The sequence below is a fragment of the Vipera berus genome (assembly GCF_964194415.1).
Source record: "Vipera berus genome assembly, chromosome: 5".
Lineage (NCBI taxonomy): Eukaryota > Metazoa > Chordata > Lepidosauria > Squamata > Viperidae > Vipera > Vipera berus.
Window position 1 is genome coordinate 104,674,276 of NC_138207.1, and position 21,015 is coordinate 104,695,290.

The following is a 21,015-nucleotide window of genomic DNA, read 5'->3' on the forward strand; positions in this document are numbered from 1 at the left end:
CTCTGCCTTGCCTATTTCTATGGCCCCATATTTCATTATACCAGCCTGTTTCTGCAACTTTGGTATTTAAGGACACTTCAGTCCTAGGGGCTTAGCACTATTTCATTCCCTCCACTCAGCCATCACTCAAGTGATAAAATGCCTGTCTACATTACAGATAATGTTGACCCACTGATGGGTGGGTGAATGTAGAAGATGTTATAAATAGCTGGTGCTGCAATCCTGAAAATGGTGAAGGTTATTTCCCCCCCCCCAAAAAAAACTATGCTTGCCACCTATTTTAAAGGTAAAGGTTCCCCCGCACATGCGTGCTAGTCGTTTCCAACTCTAGGGGCCGGTGCTCATCTCCGTTTCAAAGCTGAAGAGCCAGCGCTTGTCCGAGGACGTCTCCGTGGTCATGTGGCCAGCATGACTACACGCCAAAGGCGCACGGAAAGCTGTTACCTTCCCACCATAGTGGTCCCTATTTTTCTACTTGCATTTTTACGTGCTTTCGAACTGCTAGGTTGGCAGAAGCCGGGACGAGTAACAGGCGCTCACTCTGTTACACGGCATTCAGGATTTGACCCACCAAACTGCCGACCTTTTGATCGACAAGCTCAACGTCCTAACCCACTGAGCCACCGCGTCCCACTGCCACCTATTTAGGCAACCCCTATACAACCCATTGATAGTAGGAGCAAAGCTACAGCATTCCAGAAGGAAGGAATGTGAGAGAAGGGTAGATAGAAGAAGGAAGTCTGTAGTCTTCTTTTGAGGCCATAGTTTCCATTCTGCCTTGTGTATCCTGAAGACCCATCAAGGTCAGTGATGTGAGGCTCCTTCCAGTAGGATATAAGCTTTACAAATAACTAGGAAATCCTGTGATCATAAGCAACAAAACTTGATCTGGGGTCGCCTCAGAGACACAAATGGAAAGATAAGACAGAAAAACAAACTAATAGAGTTGGATGGGACCATGGAGGTCTTCTAGTCCAACCCCCTGCTCAAGCAGAAAATCCTATACCATTTCAGACAAATCGTTGAGATTGAGAGATTTATTAAATTTATATGCCGCCCTTCTCCCCAAGGACTCAGGGCGGCTCACAACAATAAAAAATTAAAAAACATAAAGTACAAAATTTAAAAAAGAATTAAATAATGGATATAATAAATAAATGACAATTTAACCCAATAAAAGCCAAATTTAAAACCATAGTCAGTCCAGGCCCGCTTGTTGGAACATCCACGTCTTCAGGTCGCGGCGGAAGGACCAAAGGTTGGGGGCCATCCGCAGCTCCGGAGGCAGTTCATTCCAGAGGGTCGGCGCGCCCACAGAGAAGACTCTCCCCCTGGGGGTCGCCAGCCGGCATTGCCTGGCCGACGGCACCCTGAGGAGGCCTACTCTGTGGGAGCGAACCGGGCGATGGGAAGTTGACATTGGCAGCAGGTGGTCTCGCAAGTACCCCGGGCCTAAGCCATGTAGGGCTTTAAAGGTAATTACCAGCACCTTGAATCGCACCCGGAGGGCAACCGGAAGCCAATGCAGCTCGCGTAGGAGTGGTGTAACATGGGAGTATCGAGATCCTCCCATTAGCACCCACGTGGCCAATCTCTTGGTAAAAACCTCCAGTGTTGGAACACCCACAACTTCTGGAGGCAAGCTGTTCCACTGATTGTTCTTATTGTTAGGAAAATTCTCCTTAGTTTTATTAGGCTGGCTTTTTCCTTGATTAGTTTCCATCCATTGCTTTGTGTTCTGCCTTCAGATTCTCTGGAGAACAGGTTGATCCTCTTTTCTGTGTGTCAGCCCTTTAGATATCGAAAGACTGCTATCCTGTCACCCCTCATCCTTCTCTTCATTAAACTGGACATACCCAATTCCTTCAGCCGTTCTTAATGTTTTAGCTTCCAGTCCCCTAGTCATCTTTGTTGCTCTTCTCTGCACCCTTTCTGGAGTTTCACATCTCTGCCCTTTCTCTATCCTAAAAGAAACATAATGTGGGATTAATTCAAAATGTGATTGTGGAAAAACCCTTGATGGTGTCTTAGATTTGGCAAGATTCTCCACAGGGCCTATCAATCATGCTACCATTCAGTTTTGGTGGGAAAATCTTCGCCTCAAACACCAACATCTAGAGAAATCCAGACAACCATTTCATTTCTCCAAAGGAAACAGGTTGCAGTGACACACTGGTGTCTTCTACTTAGAAGAAGAGGTCAGAGCTGCAGCCTTACATGCAGAATGTTGATCAAAGACAGCTTGAGTATGGCTATGCATTAATGGAGATCCCAGAAGAATCAGGCTACAACGGATAAGAAAACAAAAACATCACAACAACAAAAGCCATGAACATAAGCACAACGCAGAGACAATCTTGAAAAGGAGTTGGGTAGCTTTGATTGCCAACTTATTCTGAAGCCCTAATTTGTATTCTAACAAGCAGTTCCTGTATTTTACTGCACAGAGAGATAAGGAAGTGGTGCAACACACATCTTGTTTTCTCCCAAGGCATGAATTCTATCACCAATTAGCTACTAACAAGCATGAGCAGCTAAGGGGCAGAATCAAGAAAATTCCATTCTTAGAAGTTTCTAGAGGAGAGGTACATGCAAAAAGACACCTATGGAAAAGAAAAAAAAAAGAAAAAAGGCAGCTATGAAACAGGCATAGAATCAAAATCACATGAAGTATTAGTACCACTTTATAAAACCTTAGTAAGGCCACACCTGGAATATTGCATCCAGTTTTGGTCACCACATTGGGGGAAAAAAGATGTTGAGACTTTGCCACACAGAGGAGAGGGTCACCCTATTCTCCAAAGCACCACACAGCAGGACAAGAAATAATGGATGGAAACTAATCAAGGAGAGAAGCAACCTGGGATTAAGGAGAAACTTCCTAACGGTGAGAACAATTAACCAGTGGAACAGAAGTTGCCTCCAGAAGTTGTGGGTGCTCCATCACTGGAGGTTTTTAAGAAGAGACTGGACAGTCACTTGTCTGAGATGGTATGGGGTCTCTTCCTTAAACAGAAGATCTCCAAGATTCCTTCCAGCTCCATTCTGATTGATTGCAATAAGGAAGTATATGATAATGTAACAAATTCAACCTGGATTCATTTTCCAACTCTCCAATTTGTAAAAGAGAGAGAGAGAGAGAGAGAGAGAGAGAGAGAGAGAGAGAGAGAGAGAGAGTGTAAGTTAACTGCTTTGGATGTATCTTATTTGAGATATTTATTTTTCACTCTGCCTTCCAGAGTTGATCAAGTAGAATGAGGTTGCCCTAAAATGTTAGATTTCTATCTCAGCTTGAAACCTATCTTTGCATGTCAAACTGTCAACTTAGATTGACTGAGAGCTGAATCTCACATCTCCTATACCCCCTATTTCTCCTTCTCATTTTTCCCCCCCAGCTCCAGCAATGCAAGTGGTCCTGCTCTTTTGCGCTTTAGTGTCAGCGGCGGCGTCAGTATCCACCCCAGCACCAAAAGAGGTTGTCCACAGCTGGAATGCTTGTTCCTTGGTGGTGTGTGAACCAGCTGAGAAAGGGATACCGGGACGGGATGGCCGTGATGGAATTCAAGGATTGAAAGGGGAAAAGGGAGAACAAGGTCTGGAATTCATGTCTTCCTGGTGTTCTTTAATGTTTCTTTTTTTTTTAATTAAAAAGTTTTAACATACATTTTATCTTTAACAATCCCCCCTCCCACTCCCACACCCATCCCTCCCTACCCCTCCCCCCTCCCCCCCCCCCCCCGACTTCCCAGAGCTAAGTACAGGGTATAAAAACAAAAAAAAACACTCATAAACATCCAAATGCTAACAACCATGAACTCTAAAATCTATCACTCTCTAGCTCATATAGGATAACTACAAACACTATTACTATTAACTATAAAAAAAGAAAAAAGAAAAGAAAGGAAGACTTATTCAAATGCTACATGAAACTTTTTAGTCCCATATTTGTTCTGGATATACTCAATCCATTTTCTCCACTCCATAATGTAACGTTCTTGCGAGTGATCTTTCAAATAAGCCGAAATCTTTGCCATCTCTGCCAGGTCAGAAACCTTTAAAGTCCATTCTTCTATAGTCGGCAGTTCCTCCTTCTTCCAATATTGACCTATTAAGAGTCTTGCTGCCGTGGTTAAATTCAACATCAACTTAGTGTCCACAACTGCAGCATCTGTAATTATACCTAACAAAAAAAAATTGCGGGCAAAACTTTATCCTTTGCTTGAAAATCTTCTGCATGTTCCACCAAATTTTTATCCAAAAGGCCTTAACCTTTTTACAAGTCCACCATATGTGAAAATATTTAATTTTTCTTTTTTTGGCGGGGTGGTGGGGGGATCAGCTTTCTGGATATGCATTAAAAGAGGGTTTATTTTTTTCCCCTTGCATTTTTCTCCAGTGTACCTGCTCCATTAGGGGAGTGAAGCGTATGCCAGTGGGATAAAAAATTCTCTTTTCTACTGATTCTTCCCTCTGTTCACTTGCTCTTGCCGCCTTCTCTCCAGCTGGCTCCTGATAGGCAGAAAGAAAGAAAACTCATCAATGCGCTGATGATGTTAACTAGTTGTGTAATGAAACATCTACAAGAAAACCAACCAAGTTCAGAGAACACCTAGGACCAACTCAACAAAAAACCCAGGACAGACATTTGTACCAATTACTTGTAAGATTATACGTAATTGAGCTAAGGACCACAGAAAATTAGGATGGGATTTGTAGCACAGCCCTTTGCTAGTCCTCTGGAGTCCTTTGTACGTATGTTCCAATAGTTGCTTGTGACTCTGTCTTATAAATAAAATGAGTTCAGTGCCACATGTAGTAACTTTAAATTTGGGTAGAGAGTAGAATTTACAAATCAGCTTTGCCCTGATTTTCTTCAGGAGTAAGTTTGGAGGAGAACTGCATTTGGCCTGGCATGAATAGAAGGCAACTCTGACTGTATGGAAGATCTGTCTATGTATTTAAGAGAACATGGATACAGTTTCCCATTGGGCTTCTGGATGAACATTCAGAGATAGGGAAGAATAGAAGACATCCAAATTTATCCACATATTTCATCAAATGGATTAAACAGATCTTTAATCTCAAAGTTTGACCCAAAAGATTCATATTGCTGTTTCAATCTTGAACCACAGGAAGGAAGGAAGGAAGGAAGGAAGGAAGGAAGGAAGGAAGGAAGGAAGGAAGGAAGGAAGGAAGGAAGGAAGGAAGGAAGGAAGGAAGGAAGGAAGGAAAAGGAAAGGAAAGGAAAGGAAAGGAAAGGAAAGGAAAGGAAAGGAAAGGAAAGGAAAAGAAAGGAAAGGAAAGGAAAGGAAAGGAAAGGAAAGGAAAGGAAAGGAAAGGAAAGGAAAGGAAAGGAAAGGAAAGGAAAGGAAAGGAAAGGAAAGGAAAGGAAAGGAAAAAAAGAAGGGAGGGAGGAAGGAAGGAAGGAAGGCCTACTTACTTTGACTCTATTTACATTTCTTTCTACCTCATATCATCAATGAAGTTTTATGTACAACTTTAAAACATTTTCCTCACCCACCAAATGTCCTAGGGACACGGTGGCTCAGTGGGTTAGGACGCTGAGCTTGTCAATCAGAAGATCGGCAGTTTGGTAGATCAAATCCCGAGTGCCACATAGCAGAGTGAGCGCCTGTTACTTGTCCCAGCTTCTGCCAACCTAGCAGTTCGAAAGCATGTAAAAATGCAAGTAGGAATATAGGGACCACTACGGTGGGAAGGTAACAGCGTTCCGTGCGCCTTTGGCGTCTAGTCATGCCGGCCACATGACCACGGAGACGTCCTCGGACAAACGCTGGCTCTTCGGCTTTGAAACGGAGATGAGCACTGGCCCCTAGAGTTGGAAATGACTAGCACGCATGTGCGGGGGAACCTTTACCTTTACCTTTACCAAATGTCCTGCTTTCTAGCTAGGGTCAACAATGGGGTGCAAACATGCAAGAGTTAAAGAAAAAAGAGACTAGAATACACCTGGTGTTTGCAAGCCTGATAGATCAAGTCTTACTGAAATAAAAGTGAAGGGAGTAGCAGGACTTGAAGTTACCCACTGGTGGACAGCATCAGGATGGCCAAGTAAGGACCACTCAGAAAGTTCAGAGCTTTCCTTGGTTTCATAGGTATATCCAATCTTTATTTAAATTATGCCCCATACTTAGTATTAATTTAGCTTCAGGCGCATGTTATGCAGCTCCATATTTGATGAGTCATTTCTTCACTTTTGACGTTGGGTAACTTGAAGGAAATTGAGAATACTAAGAAGCCAGCAAAGATTTATCCGAGGAGGGTTTGGAAGCAAAAGGGTATTAAAAGTGTAAGATGACCAGCTTCCTATTTAGAACTTTCTTAAATTTCTAAGTAGGTTAAGATAATTCAAGAACCAGTTTGAGTAGGCTTTTCTTGAAGGCCGCTGAGCTATACTTAGTATAATTTCTCTCACAGCTTAAGGACACGGAGCTTCCCCTCAACACGTTTTTGTTTTGTTTTTTTTAAACTCCTATTATGATAAGTCGAAATAATCTTTGTTGCCTGGGAATTATTGGAACTGAAGTCCAACGTACCAGGAACACAGCTTGTGGGGAAAAGTCAGGACAATCAATTATTTTAAACACATAAGTGAACAAAGCTCAGTTGATGAAGGAAAGGTGGACAGGATCCTACGATTTGCGTGAATCAACTTTCAGGGCTGCTTTTCGGATGTTACCAATTTAGCAAGAATTGTGAACTAGACTTTTATTTAAATTAGGTTTAAATCAGATTGAGATATCCCCAAGGCGCCTATTACTATGGGATACTACTTTTTGTTTCTTTTGACCAGTCTATGGAGATTCTCAGTCGTCCCAGGTCCTGGTTGTTCCAAAGGTGCTTTTTTTTCAGGAGGCAACTGGACTTCCTTGTTTTTCTTTGAAGACGTTACGCTTCTCATCCAAGAAGCTTCTTCAGCTCTGACTAGATCAGGGGTGTCAAACTCCCAGCCCGCGGGCCAGACGCATCATCCGGAAGCCATGCCCACCCCATTGCCGGCAATGGCAAAACTGTCCCGACACGTTGTGCGACGTCACGTGACGTTGCGAGTTTGACATGTCTGGACTAGATGGTGGGGGGTGAAAGGATTTATATCCCTTATAGACAGATGGTCATTTGCATCCTTTTAGAGAACCGTTGAGGCCACTTGGAGGTTTATCTGTGTCCTCAGTCTCACCTGAGTGGTGCAAATGGGTGTGGAGCCTTCTTGGCCGCAGGATGTGTCCCTTCACTGTTGGAGACAGGCGCAGGGAGTTGGGGATGCATCTGTGTTGTCTCCATCTCAAACTGAAGCACAAACGGTTCCTGGAGTCTGCAATATTTTCTGGAAATCCATTCATCCTCCCCACATCATTTGAAGGGGGTTCATCCCCAAGTGCACAGCTAAATGTCCATGGAGGTTCTCAGCCCTCCAGGTCCTAATTGTCCCAAAGATGCTTTTTTTCAGGAGGCAACTGGACTTCCTTGTTTTTCTTTAAAGATGTTTCACTTCCCATCCAAGGAGCAGCTCTGACTGGATGGTGGAGAATGGATGGATTTATATTCCTTGCAGACCGCTGGTCGCTTGCATCCTTTTAGAGTTTGCCACAGTCGTTCTATTTCTGTTTGCAGACCTTTGTATTTTTTTCCCCAATCTTCTCCAGTTCTTTCTTTTTTTCTTCTGCTGTCTTAGGTTTATTAGGTTAGGTTTATTCTGTACAGGGCTAATCACTTTAAATTTTTCACGGGCCACATGGGTTGGCATGCACTTTTCCAAAAGCACTCAACATCCCCTAATTAATAATCTTTGCTTCCATTTCTTTAAAGGACTGCTAGGCCCAAAAGGAAACCTTGGTCCTCCAGGGAAGATGGGGCCGGCTGGACCAGCAGGACAAAAAGGGTCTCAGGGGAATCCTGGAACAAGAGGAGATGCTGGACAAATAGGTAAGATGCATCCTAGGTCACATGTCAATATCCAGCTTGGGGATCCAAAGGAAAGTCCAGGTTCATTCTGTTTTACTGTTTATTGAATACACGGAGTGGTAATGTCAAAGCAAAACTAACTTTGAGGTTGCCAGACACCAGTTTATAGAATTAAACAATAATTTCTCTGGCCCAACCCACCCTCCTCTCATGTAGTCCATGTAAACAATTTCACTTTGTTATGGGAACCGTCTGCTTCTTCTCCACACCTGCTGCGGTGTCCTTGGAAAGGTTTCAGGCTCTCATAGTCTTCAGTGGAATCGTAGAGGTTTTGTTTCTGCATCAAGCCCATTCTAAAGCAGCACCTTCCCCCTCCTACTCTAATGGAAAGTTGAAATGAAGAGGCATTAGCTGCCCAAATTTCATTCTTGATGCCACGTTTATGGTTTCTAGTTTTTCCAGTTCTTAAATGAGGCATCAAATGCACCCAGTTTGACAAACTTTTTTTTGCCACAGTTGTTAAGTGAATCCAACTTCCCTCATTTACTTTGCTTGTCAGAAGCCAGCTGGAAGGTCACAAATTGCAATCCGGTGACCACAGAATGCTGCACCCAAAATCATGACCAAGTGACTGTGTGGGTGGTACGATGGTTGTACCTTCAAGGACAGGTCATGAGTCCCTTTATTGGCGCCATCATAACCTTGAACCATTGTTAAACATATCTTTGTAAATTGACAGTAGATGACCTGTACCGTCATGTAACATTAAGGTATCTAATCAAGGCTTACTGACAGCCAGCTTCATTGCTCAGAGATATGTCTGGTCTGCATCTCCAGTACTGTAGTTTATCAACAGACTCAAGAAGTCTTAATAGAATAGAATAGAATAGAATAGAATAGAATAGAATAGAATAGAATAGAATAGAATAGAATAGAATAGAATAGAATAGAATAGAATAGAATAGAATAGAATAGAATAGAATAGAATAGAATAGAATACGGAATGAAATAGAATAGAATAACAGAGTTTGAAGGGACATTGGGGGTCTTCTAGTCCAACCCCTTACTCAGGCAGGAAACCCTATACCATTTCAGAGAAATGATTGTCTAATGTCTTCTTTAAAACATCCAGTGCTGGAACAAGTTGTTCCACTGGTTGATTGTTCTCCCCATCAGGAAATTTCCCCTTAATTCTAGGTTGCTTCTCTCCTTGATGAGTTTCCATCCGTTGCTTCTTGTCCTGCCTTCGGGCGCTTTGGAGAATAGCTTGACTCCCTCTTCTTTGGGGCAGCCCCTGAGATATTGGAACACTGCTATCATGTCATTCTATACCCTGCAGCTCTGGGTTGAACACGACAGATCACTGTTCTCCCTAATACATTGCTCTCTCTTTTCTAACATTTATCTCGTTTGACCAGGACCACGTGGGATTCAAGGTTTGCGAGGTCCTCCTGGAAATGTGGGCCCTTCCGGACCAAAAGGTAACATTGGCCCACAAGGTGAGAAAGGTGTCAAAGGAGAAATAGGTAAGTTTGTTTAATTTAGAGAGACCGATTCCCTCCACTGGTGCTCCAGAATTTGATTAAAAAGTAATTATCAAAGAACAGCGTAAGAAGGTGTTCGATGGATCGATGGGGCTGTATTCTTTCAAACATCAATTAAGAGATCATTTGCAGTCCATCTGTAATGTCCCAAAGGGAATCTTCTATTCAAGGAGGTTGGAAAGATCAGCGAGTTTATCGAAGCTACTGAGCACGATCAAAGCAGTTTTCCAAATTCTGTCTTCAAACCCTGTTAGGGAGTTAACCATACGGTTTAAATTCAGAAGACTTGCGATCAAATGGTAATAAGATATCTGGCAAAAAAAAATAGAACTATGCTTTCTCTCCTATGCATCTACAGCTATTGGATCCCGAGTCAAGATTTGAATTTGCATATGCTTGTATTTGTAATAGATAAATTCTTAAACAAACAGAGAACTAGATCTAGCACCCAAGAATTTGGAGGCACACAAAACACTAACAAAACAGAAGATTTGTTAGGAGACAGCTCATGTCAACATCAGATGCAAGAAATTGTAGAATTTCTATTTTTTTATGGTTCTGTGGTTTTGTTGCAATGCCATGACGAGTCTGGTGGGCATGAACGTAGAAGTATCATTCATTTTATGCAAAAATGGATTAGATTAGGAGGCTACCTGCCCTATTCTTGTATTGTGCATTAACAAGGTAGAACTGAAAACTAGAAATGATGTTCTTGTTTGGTGATCCTTATTTTTGCAAAGCACCTGTCTCATTTTGAATGTTTTTTTTTCAATATCCCTGTAGGTCTCAAAGGTGCCCTTGGTCCTCCAGGACCCCAAGGCAAAATAGGTGCCCCTGGGCCAGCTGGGGCCAAAGGATCAGTGGGCGAAAAGGGAGCAAAAGGAGACCTGGGTGTCAAAGGTAAGTCAAGAGTTGTGCCACACTGAACTTCAAACATTGCTTTGGCTGAAAAACACTTTTGTTGCAGGATCTTTGTGTTGATTTGATTGGCAAATAGGTTGTTTGTACTACTCTCAGCTTCTGGAAGCGACAGGAGACAAGAGGGGAGAGGGCTTTGAAATGTAGATAAAAGGAAAGAAGAAGTTAGAGAACGAAAACGCAGGGCTAGAAAGAGCAAACAGGGGCAGGAAGCAAAGTCTGGCAAAAGTTTTTTCCATGCTTGCAAAACCAAGAGAGAAAAATAGATGTTTTAGCTGTGAAGGAAGGAAGGAAGGAAGGAAGGAAGGAAGGAAGGAAGGAAGGAAGGAAGGAAGGAAGGAAGAAAGAAAGAAAGAAAGAAAGAAAGAAAGAAAGAAGGAAGGAAGGAAGGAAGGAAGGAAGGAAGGAAGGAAGGAAAGAAAGAAAGAAAGAAAGAAAGAAAGAAAGAAAGAAAGAAAGAAAGAAAGAAAGAAAGAAAGAAAGAAAGAAAGAAAGAAAGAAAGAAAGAAAGAAAGTATTTCTCCAGGCATAAACGCCACAACTCTACCCTAAAATTAAGAGATTACACGGTTGTAAAAAGGGAGGGTATGTATGTATGTATGTAAGTATGTATGTATGTATGTATGTATGTATGTATTTATTTATTTATTTATTTATTTATTTATTTAAATCAAGAACGGGGTAGGGAGGTAAACCAAATGCCTAGCGATTGTCACCCAGGTTTCTTGACAAGGTTGTAGAAGCACTTGTCCTTGGCTTCTTCTTGAAAAGTTTTGTCTTCTTGTCCCAACTCTCTAGTCTGCAATCCTGGTCTTCCCCCCAGCTCCTAAACCCGTCCAGTCTAGGACCCGTAGCAGGGAGTTCCCTACATCTTTGTGCTCCAACTCACGATCATCCGCAGTTTTGCACCCCAGGTCTAGGAAGCCCAGAGCAATAACAGTGCTTGAGGGTCTCCTGCTATGTGCAGCTTGGTCCATAATTAGTTTTCCTTGCGAGATGCTGGAGCACCATTTTCTTAATCCCACAGTTCTCAGCTAAGAATGAGATTGGCTTCAGTTCCCTCTCTTTGCTCTTTTTCTGATTGGTGGACACCTGTTGGCTTATTTTGTTGCCTTTTTTCCCCCCCAAGCTAAATCCTCCACATGGAAAGCTTTTTATGCGACAGATCACAAATTGATTAGAAAGGACTTGCCTTGTAATTGAGTTTAATGACCAATTAATAGATCTTAAATAAGATTTCTATGAGTTGAGTCAAGAACAGCCAGAAGAATCTGCTCTGAAAAACAGTTCCTGGCAGAGGCTGAGCATTAGAGGATACCAGCTATGGAACGGCAATGCTTAAGCAGGGGTGTTCAAACTTGGCCTTTTTATGACTTGTGGACTTCAACTCCCAGAATTCCTCAGCTAGTCCAAGCAAACTGGCCAAGTTAGGTGGAGCCATCAAAAACCCATTAATTGAATTCCACCTAATTTGGCAGCAGCAAACCAATTCTAAGACGTCAAGGAGCTACGTAGAGGTGCCCATGCATTCATCAGGAGTTGAGTTGGACATTGAAGAGGACTTTATTTTCAAGTTGTGGCAGATGGCAGCAGATTGGCTGATCTCAAGAGGCGAAGCCAAGCCAGGGCCAATTAGCCGTTGGATGGCATCCACCAGGAAATCCCTAGTCGGCAGACTGAACAGAGAGGTTGGAAACCATCCCAGCAGGTGGCAGAGAAACGACATCAATATCCTTGCTGAGAAAGATGCAATAAGAATTGAGCTTGACTCAAAGAAGACTTAGTCTAAAGAAAGATACGTTTCCACCACCACCACCACCCCATCATGTGTTCTTTAGAAAGGTTGTTTTTGTTGTTAGTTGCGAAGTTGTGTCCGATCCATCGCGACCCCGTGGACGACGATCCTCCAGGCCTTCCTGTCCTCCTTTAGAAAAGTATCACACCTTAAATGACTTGCTGATCTGATCTCTTCCAACAGGACTTCAAGGACCACCAGGTCCCCAAGGGCCAAAGGGAAACCCTGGTTCTCCTGGACTCAAAGGAGATAGGGGTACTACGGGTGAAAAGGGGCCAAAGGGTGATAGTGGTCTTTCAGGTGAGTGAGTTCAATGTTGCTTCCTTGCTATGAAGTTTCATTTAACAACCTTTAGGAGAACCTCTCAAGTCTGTCCTTTATCATGTCATTGTGACTTCCTTTTGGTGCCCTTTTTAGCAGGAAGGTGGCTAAAATTTCAGATCAATCCATTTGATGTTTCCATCAAGCTTTTGTCAGTGCATTAGTTGGTAATGGGGTGGTGGGGTCCAAATGTATTTTCAGCGAGGAAAAGGCACATGGGAAAGGAAATCGGTGTTTGGGTTAATCAACGGCAGTCAGGTGCAAAGGATCAGGTCCATAGGTTGAATTCAAATAAAGGTTTATGGCTCACGTATGCCCAAGAAACTAGTCAACTAAAATTCAGTGCTAAATTGGCACCAGCTAAAGGTGGCTCAGTGGGTTAGAACGCTGGGCTTGTCGATCAGAAGGTCAGCAGTTTGGCGGGACAAATCCCAAGTGCCGCATAACAGAGTGAGCGCCTGTTACTCATCCCAGCTTCTGCCAACCTAGCAGCTCGAAAGCACGTAGAAATGCAAGTAGAAAAATAGGGACCACTACGGTGCGAAGGTAACAGTGTTCTGTGCGCCTTTGGCATCTAGTCATTTATTTATTTATTTATTTATTTATTTATTTATTTATTTATTTATTTATTTATTTATTGATGGGATTTATATCCCGCCCTATCTCCCGAAGGACTCAGGGCGGCTAACAACAAAACATATAATAAGTACATAAATCAGGATAAAAAATAAAATTAAAATCATCTGTGCAATAAGTTAAAATTAAAAACTAAAAATAAATTAAAAATTCTAAATATAATTAATTAAAATGCCTGTCAGTCCAGGTCAGCCTGGTGGAAAAGGAGTGTTTTGAGGCCGCGGCGAAAGGATAGGAGATTTTGGGCCATCCGAAGCTCAGGGGGGAGCTGATTCCATAGGGCTGGCACTCCCACAGAGAAGGCCCTCCCCCTGGGGGTCGCCAGCCGACATTGCCTAGCTGACGGTACCCTGAGGAGGCCTTCTCTGTGTGAGCGTACTGGGCGATGGGAATTTGTTCCCGGCAGCAGATGGTCCTGCAAGTATCCCAGGCCTAAGCCATGTAGGGCTTTAAAGGTAAGTACCAGCACCTTAAATCTCACCCGGAGGGCAACCGGTAGCCAATGCAGCTCACGCAGGAGGGGTGTAATATGGGAGTATCGGGGTGCCCCCATCACAACCCGTGTAGCTGCACTCTGCACCAGCTGAAGCCTCCGGGTGGTCTTCAAGGGCAGCCCCATGTAGAGAGCATTACAGTAATCTATACAGGAGGTAACGAGTGCGTGGGTGACTGTACGTAGGGCATCTCGGTCCAAAATGGGGCGCAATTGGTATATAAGGCGAATCTGTGCAAATGCCCCCCTAGCCACGACTCCAATATGATCTTCAAAACTGAGTCGTGAATCTAGGAGGACGCCCAGATTGCGTGCTCTATCAATGGGAGGTAACATCTCTCCTCCTATAGTCAAAGATGGAACCTCTTGGACTAAACGAGATGACGGTATGTGCAGCCACTCAGTCTTGGCCGGGTTGAGTCGAAGCCTGTTTTCTCCCATCCAAATCTGTACCGCTTCCAGGCAACGGGACATCACATCGAGGGCATCACTGGGTTGATTCGGGGTGGAGATGAATAGCTGGGTATCATCAGCATATTGATGATATTTCACCCCGAAGCCACGGATGATCTCTCCCAGCGGCTTCATATAGATGTTGAACAGGAGGGGCGAGAGCACCGATCCCTGAGGCACTCCACAACTAAGAGGCCTAGGGCTTGACCTCTGCCCTCCTGCCAACACCGTCTGCGAACGGTCCGAGAGGTAGGAGGAGAACCACCGCAGAACGGTGCCTCCCACTCCCAACCCCTCAAGACGACGCAGTAAGATACCATGGTCGATGGTATCAAAAGCCGCTGAGAGATCTAATAGGACCAAGACAGAGGAATAACCTCTATCTCGGGCCCGCCAGAGATCATTCACCAGCGTGACCAATGCCGTCTCCGTGCTATGCCTGGGTCTGAAACCCGATTGGTACGGATCTAGATATTCAGCTTCCTCCAGGTTCAAAGGGAGCTGTCGTGCCACCACGCTCTCAATGACCTTCGCAAGGAAGCGAAGGTTGGAGACAGGACGGAAGTTGTTTAAAACAGCTGGATCCAATGCCGGTTTCTTGAGGAGGGGCCCTACCACCGCCTCTTTCAAGGCGGCAGGGAAGTACCCCTCACTCAGTGAGGCATTGATAACTGCTAGGAGCCAGCCTCATGTAACCTCCCGAGATGCATAGACTAGCCAGGAGGGACACGGGTCCAACAAACATGTGGCGGCACTTAGTTTCCCCATGATCTTGTCCACTTCATCCGGAGTCACAGGATCGAACTCTTCCCAAATGTACTCGGCCAAATTCATCGTTTTCCTCTCGTCAGATACTGCCCAGTCAGAGTCCAGACCAGCCCGAATCTGAGCAATTTTGTCCACCAGATATTTACTAAATTCCTCAGCCCGTCCATGTAAGGGGTCCTCTCCCGTCTCTTGATTTAAAAGGGAGCGGACCACTCTAAATAGGGCGGCCGGGCGATTATTTTTATTTTTATTTATTTTATTTTATTTATCTGCGGACGCAATGAGGGTGGTGAAGTAGGCGCGCTTTGCCACCCTCATTGCCACAAGATAAGATCTAGAAAAGGATCTTAACTGTGTTCGGTCAGACTCAGACTCAGTCATGCCGGCCACATGACCACGGAGACGTCCTCGGACAAGCGCTGGCTCTTTGGCTTTGAAATGGAGATGAGCACTGGCCCCTAGAGTCGGAAACAACTAGCACGCATGTGCGGGGGAACCTTTGCCTTGAAAGGTCAATGGAATTCAACAGCCATTTGGCTTGGACCATTTGTGGCAATGTAACAACTCTGCTGCTGCTTTATTTAACTCCCCCTCTCAGTTCTGCCTGCTGTTCTCTTACATTGGTTTTATGCCAGCGTCTTCTTCTTCATGATGCTACCGTCCAACGTCTTGCAGACTGTGATCATCTTGTTCTCTCTTAGAGGTCAACCTTTTGAAGACCAAAGTTAGCAGCCTGGAAGGACAGCTGAAAGCCCTGCAAGCCAGCTTTGCCAAGTACCAAAAAGGTAAAAACGATGTGCAGAATATACAAATCCCTCTGGATGAGTTTGGTCTCCCAGCAAACAGCTGATGGGTTAGAAGAACCAGGCATATCTGCAGGCGCACTGCAGCCAGCACCCATAAGCCCCAAACTATGGTAGAAAGCTTGACAGCAGTTTCTAATAGTTGGGTAGACAACTATGCCCCATACTTGAAAATTGTTCACGAGTTGAAGATGCTCGACCACTTTTATCATTGGGGTTGTGTCATGAGAAGCTTCCACGTTGTTTCGTGGAGCAAGGATGCCCTTCAAGATAGTCTCTTGTGTTTTCAGGAAGTGGAAGAAAAAAAAATTGTGCAAAGTCAGACAACACAGCTAGGAGAACTGCATTATTTCCCAGGCCCTGCCAGGTTTTTACATTTATCTCTATTAGTGCATACACTGTATGTATATCCCAAAGATGCTTTCTCAGGAGGCAACCAGACTTTCTCTTTTTTTATTTGAAGACGTTTTGCATCTCATCCAAGGAGCTTCTTCAGCTCTGGATGGATGGTGGGGAATGGAAGGATGTATATTCCTTGCAGACAGCTGGTCATTTGCCTTCTTTTAGAGAGTCCTTGAGGCCTCTTGGAGGTTTCTTTGTGTCCTCAGGGTCACCTGAGTGGGGCAAATGGGTGTGGAGCCTTCTTGGCTGCTGGATGTTTTCTGCCCTGGGTCCCTTCCCTGTTGGAGACAGGCGCAGGCGGTTGGGGATGAGTCTGTGTTGTTTGCATCTCAAACTGAAGCGCAAACAGTTCCTGTAGTCTGTACTACAGGACTTTTCCACCATCCAGACAGAGCTGAAGAACTTCTTGGATGGGAAACGAAACATCTTTAAAAGAAAAACAAGGAAGTCCAATTGCCTCCTGAAAAAAACCACCTTTGGGACAACCATGACCTGGAGGGCTGAGAATCTCCATAGATACTCTATGTATGCTTACCCTAATGTATGACACAGTGAACGAAATGAATTTGTGAGAAGACTCTAAGGCTGCTTTCTGGGAAAATAATCCTAGCATTTACAAAGATTAAGAAACAGTAAAAAAAGCCAATTTTATTTATTTATGTTTATTTATATTTCACACTACTTGGCTGCCAATCTCCCTTGGATTTTATTTTATTTATTTTAAATAAAATGTTCCTGCAGTTTTGGTATGGTTTGGATGTATCACCCACCCTTGTCCTTTTTGTCTAATTTTAAGTCAATGTTAATTTTAATATTTATTATTTTAATGTATTCTTTACATTTATTGCCTTTAATTCAGGGGTCTTCAAACTAGGCCCTTTTATGACTTGTGAACTTAAACTCCCAGAATTCCTCAGCCAGGCACGCTGGCTGAGGAATTCTGGGAGTTGAAGTTCACAAGTCACAAAAGGGCCAGGTTTGAAGACCCCTGCTTTAATTGGTTGTAAGCCACGTAGAGGTGCCTCTAGCCAAGATGGGCAGGATATACATATCATAACTATGGGCCCATTGTATTTCTGGACAAACCACTGGGATTTTCCAAGGCTAGGATGATTGAGAAAATGACATATTGCTAACAGCAGTATTTGAAGAGCCACCGTTCTCTTCCTATGGCAGGTTGACCTTGCATCATTTACCACACAATGGCTGGTGTTGATGCTGACCTAAGAATGCACCCTTTTTTTGTTGTTGTTCGTTCTAGTTGCCATGTTCCCAGGGGGACACATCGTCGGCAACAAAGTGTTCAAAACCAACGGCTATGAAGGCAACTTCGATGACTTGAGAGTAAAGTGTGTGCAGGCTGGAGGCCTACTTGTGACCCCGAGGAATGTTGCGGAGAACGATGCCGTCCAAAAGATTGTGACGATGTACAACAAAGCAGTCTTCCTTGGCATAACCGACTTAAAGACCGAAGGGACATTTAAGTACCTTAATGATCAGCCCATCACTTACTCCAACTGGCTGCAGGGGGAGCCCAATAACAATCAGGGCAAGGAGAATTGTGTGGAAATGTTCTCCAATGGAAAATGGAACGACAAATCCTGCGGGGAGAAAAGGCTACTGGTCTGCGAATTTTAGACCATCTGTCAGGCACCATTTAGATCAGGGGGGTCTTCCAACTCGGCCCTTTTATGACTCACGGACTTCAAATCCCAGAATTCCTCAGCCACATGAGTCATAAAAGGGCGGAGTTTGAAGACCTCCTGATTTAGATCCAGGGAGGCTGTGAAGTTTCAATACCATGTTTGCTTCTTATATCTATAGGCATTAAATAAATCGTGACTTTAGCTAATCCTCCCTAAATTCTAGTGAGGGGGAACTATTGATTTCATGTATAACATTAAAGTAACCATCAAGGCCAGTTCACAGGTACAGTGTACTTTCCATCTAACGATTATTAATTAATTAATCAGAATACAGCTGGAAAGGACCTTGGAGGTCTTCTAGTCCAGCCCCCTGCTCAAGCAGGAGACCCTATACCATCTCAGACAAATTGTCTTCCAGTCTCTTCTTAAAAGCTTCGAGTGATGGAGCGCCCACAATTTCTGGAGGCAACTTCTGTTCCACTGGTTAATTGTCCTCACTGTTAGGAAGTTTCTCCTTAGTTCCAGGTTGCTTCTCTCCTTGATTAGTTTCCACCCACTGCTTCTTCTCTTGCCTTCTGGTGCTTTGGAATGCAAGTGTCCTAAAGGTGGCAGCCATAGGATTAAGGACTCCAATTCTCTGCTGACACCTAGTGTCAGATATGGTAAAAGCTAGAATGGCAACAAAGTTCATCTTACTGAAAATAATTGGAATAGAACAGAGCTGGAAAGGACCTTGCAGGTCTTCTAGTCCACCCTCCTGCTCAAGTAGGAGACCCTATACCATTGCAGACAGATGGCTGTCCAGTCTCTTCTTAAAAACCCCCAGTGAAGAAGCACCCATAACTTCTGAGCCCATAACTTCCACTGGTTAATTGTCCTCACTGTTAGGAAGTTTCTCCTTAATTCCAGGTTGCTTCTCTCTTTGGTCAGTTTCCATCCATTGTTTCTTGTCTTGCCTTCTGGTGCTTTGGAAAAGACTCTCAAAGACTGGAATGCTGCTATCATGTCACTCCGACTCCTTCTTTAATGAAGTATAATTGAGTTTCCTGCTTCCTTCGGTACTAAGAAGTCCCAAGGAGACATCACTAAACTTCTTTGAGACGAGACGACCCACAGGAGGATCACTGTCATCTTTGTTCTAGTTGCAAATATGCAAGCAGAACCAGCACTTATAAATATAAACTTATAAGTGCTGGTTCCACTTGTATATTTGCAACTAAATGAATGCAGTCTATTTGTAAAAGTAGGAAGCAGATGGTGCTGGTTGGTGGAGATTTCATTCCAACGGGGAATCCGTTCACGTTCAAGACAAACGAGATCGAGACTGATGTCCTAATTTGGCATAAGGCCATTTTATGGGCTTCTTCAAGGAAGTATCAATGCTAGGGTTGACGTCCTCAAAGGACATGCTTATTGGATACTAAATATCGGCATGGTCAAAAGTGAAACCAAGTCTGAAAATCCCTCCAGAGAGTTAAGGTAAAGGTAAAGGTTCCCCCGCACATGCGTGCTAGTCGTTTCTGACTCTAGGGGCCGGTGCTCATCTCCGTTTCAAAGCCGAAGAGCCAGCGTTTGTCCAAGGACGTCTCCGTGGTCATGTGGCCGGCATGACTAGATGCCAAAGGCACACGGAATGCTGTTACCTTCCCACCATAGTGGTCCTTATTTTTCTACTTGCATTTTTACATGCTTTCGAACTGCTAGGCTGGCAGAAGCTGGGACGAATAACAGGCGTTCACTCTGCTACGCGGCACTAGGGATTCAACCCACCAAACTGCCAACCATCTGATTGACAGGCTCAGCGTCCTAACCCACTGAGCCACTGCGTCCAGAGAGTTAAACTATTATAAAGTAAAATCACTCAACCCCCCCCCCAGTACTATGAAATCAGTTACGTTCCCCAATAGGAATGTTTGGCGGGCTTTCTACCAAAACGCCCAGCCCTGCAACCTAAGTGAAAGAATGGCCTTAATTCTCACGGTACACAGAATTGTTTAGACTAGCAAAGATGCTCTCCACCCTCTCCCATTTGTGGGGCCACCTAGAACGACCAACGACTGGAGACAAGCTCCTTGTGTGTCTAATCACACTTGGCCAAATAAAGTATTCTAAAGTATTCCAATTCTTTTGGGCCTAGCTATGAAAATGCTCGGTCTAATTTTCTGAAAGGTTACCAGGTGGATTCCATACCTGGCATTTTGACTGTCATCCAAATGCTTTTTAGTTGCCACCAGTCCTAGTTTTTTTTTCTTCTGCTTGTTTGTCCTTCCGTTGTTACTTGCCTGAAAACAATGGTTTCTCCTAGACTTGCTTTAACTTCTGACACATTGTGATCAGCACAGACAGCATATGCTCAACAGGCAGAAGACTGAAATTTTAGAAGCAACCAGAACTAAGGAGAAACTTCCTAACACTAAAAACAATAAACCAGGGGGACGGGTTGCCTTCAGAAGTTATGGGTGCTCCATCACTGGAGGCTTTTAAGAGACTGGACAGACAACCTTGAAAGCAGAAGACCATAAGTGTGCCACTTAGCCATGAAAGCCAGCTGGGCAAACGTGGGCCAGTCCCTCTCTCTTAGCCCAACCCACCTCACAGGGTTGTTGCGGTGGGTAAAATAGGAGGAGGAAGGTGTCTTGGATATGTTCACCACCTTGAGTTATTTGTAAAAAAATAATAAAGGTGGGATGCAAATCAATCCATCAATCAATATTCCATCCCAATATCTCAGGGGTTGCCCCAAAGAAGAGCGAGTCAAGCTAATCTCCAAAGCACCTGAAGGCAGGACAGGAAGCAACGGATGGAAACTCATCAAGGAGAGAAGCAACCTAGAACTAAGGAGAAACTTCCTGACAGTGAGAGCAATTAACCAGTGGAATGGCTTGCCTCCAGAACTTATGGGTGCTCCATCACTGGAAGCTTTTAGGAAACTGAGCAGACATTTGTTTGAAATGGTATAAGGTCTCCTGCTTGCACGGGGGGCTGGACTAGAGTCCCTTCCAGCTCTGTTATTCTGTTCTGTTCTGTTAGCTCTGGACGAAGTTGTCTAGGTACTGTCATCAGAGCGGCTCATGAATAGAATGAGCTCCAGATATAATCTTTCCTGCCTGTCTCCAACTGTCTCCTGATCCACAACTCCTCTCCCTTTGCTATAATTTGCTTTTTAAAAGCTATCCACGAGAACTCATCCAATTTGGCCCTCAGGTAAGTCAGGCTGAACAAGCCGGATTGCTATGCCTGTTGGCAAGTTTGGATCATACGCACAACTGAACAATCAGAAACTACTTAGACTGGCCGTTCAATTTACACATTT

The 21,015-nt window shown here is 44.0% G+C and overlaps 1 protein-coding gene across 1 annotated transcript in view; it reads left to right on the top strand.

Moving 5' to 3' along the window:
• Positions 1-17,977, top strand: part of LOC308669449 (uncharacterized protein) — a 19,159-nt gene extending 1,182 nt beyond the window's left edge. Inside the window, exons 2-8 of the mRNA XM_081330142.1 lie at positions 3,396-3,593; positions 7,828-7,944; positions 9,342-9,449; positions 10,251-10,367; positions 12,364-12,480; positions 15,553-15,636; positions 17,318-17,977. Of these exons, the coding sequence (XP_081186268.1) occupies positions 3,404-3,593; positions 7,828-7,944; positions 9,342-9,449; positions 10,251-10,367; positions 12,364-12,480; positions 15,553-15,636; positions 17,318-17,694 (1,110 nt within the window). The 5' untranslated portion in view covers positions 3,396-3,403 and the 3' untranslated portion in view covers positions 17,695-17,977. The remainder of the gene's footprint in view (positions 1-3,395; positions 3,594-7,827; positions 7,945-9,341; positions 9,450-10,250; positions 10,368-12,363; positions 12,481-15,552; positions 15,637-17,317) is intronic.
• Positions 17,978-21,015: the final 3,038 nt, after the last annotated feature.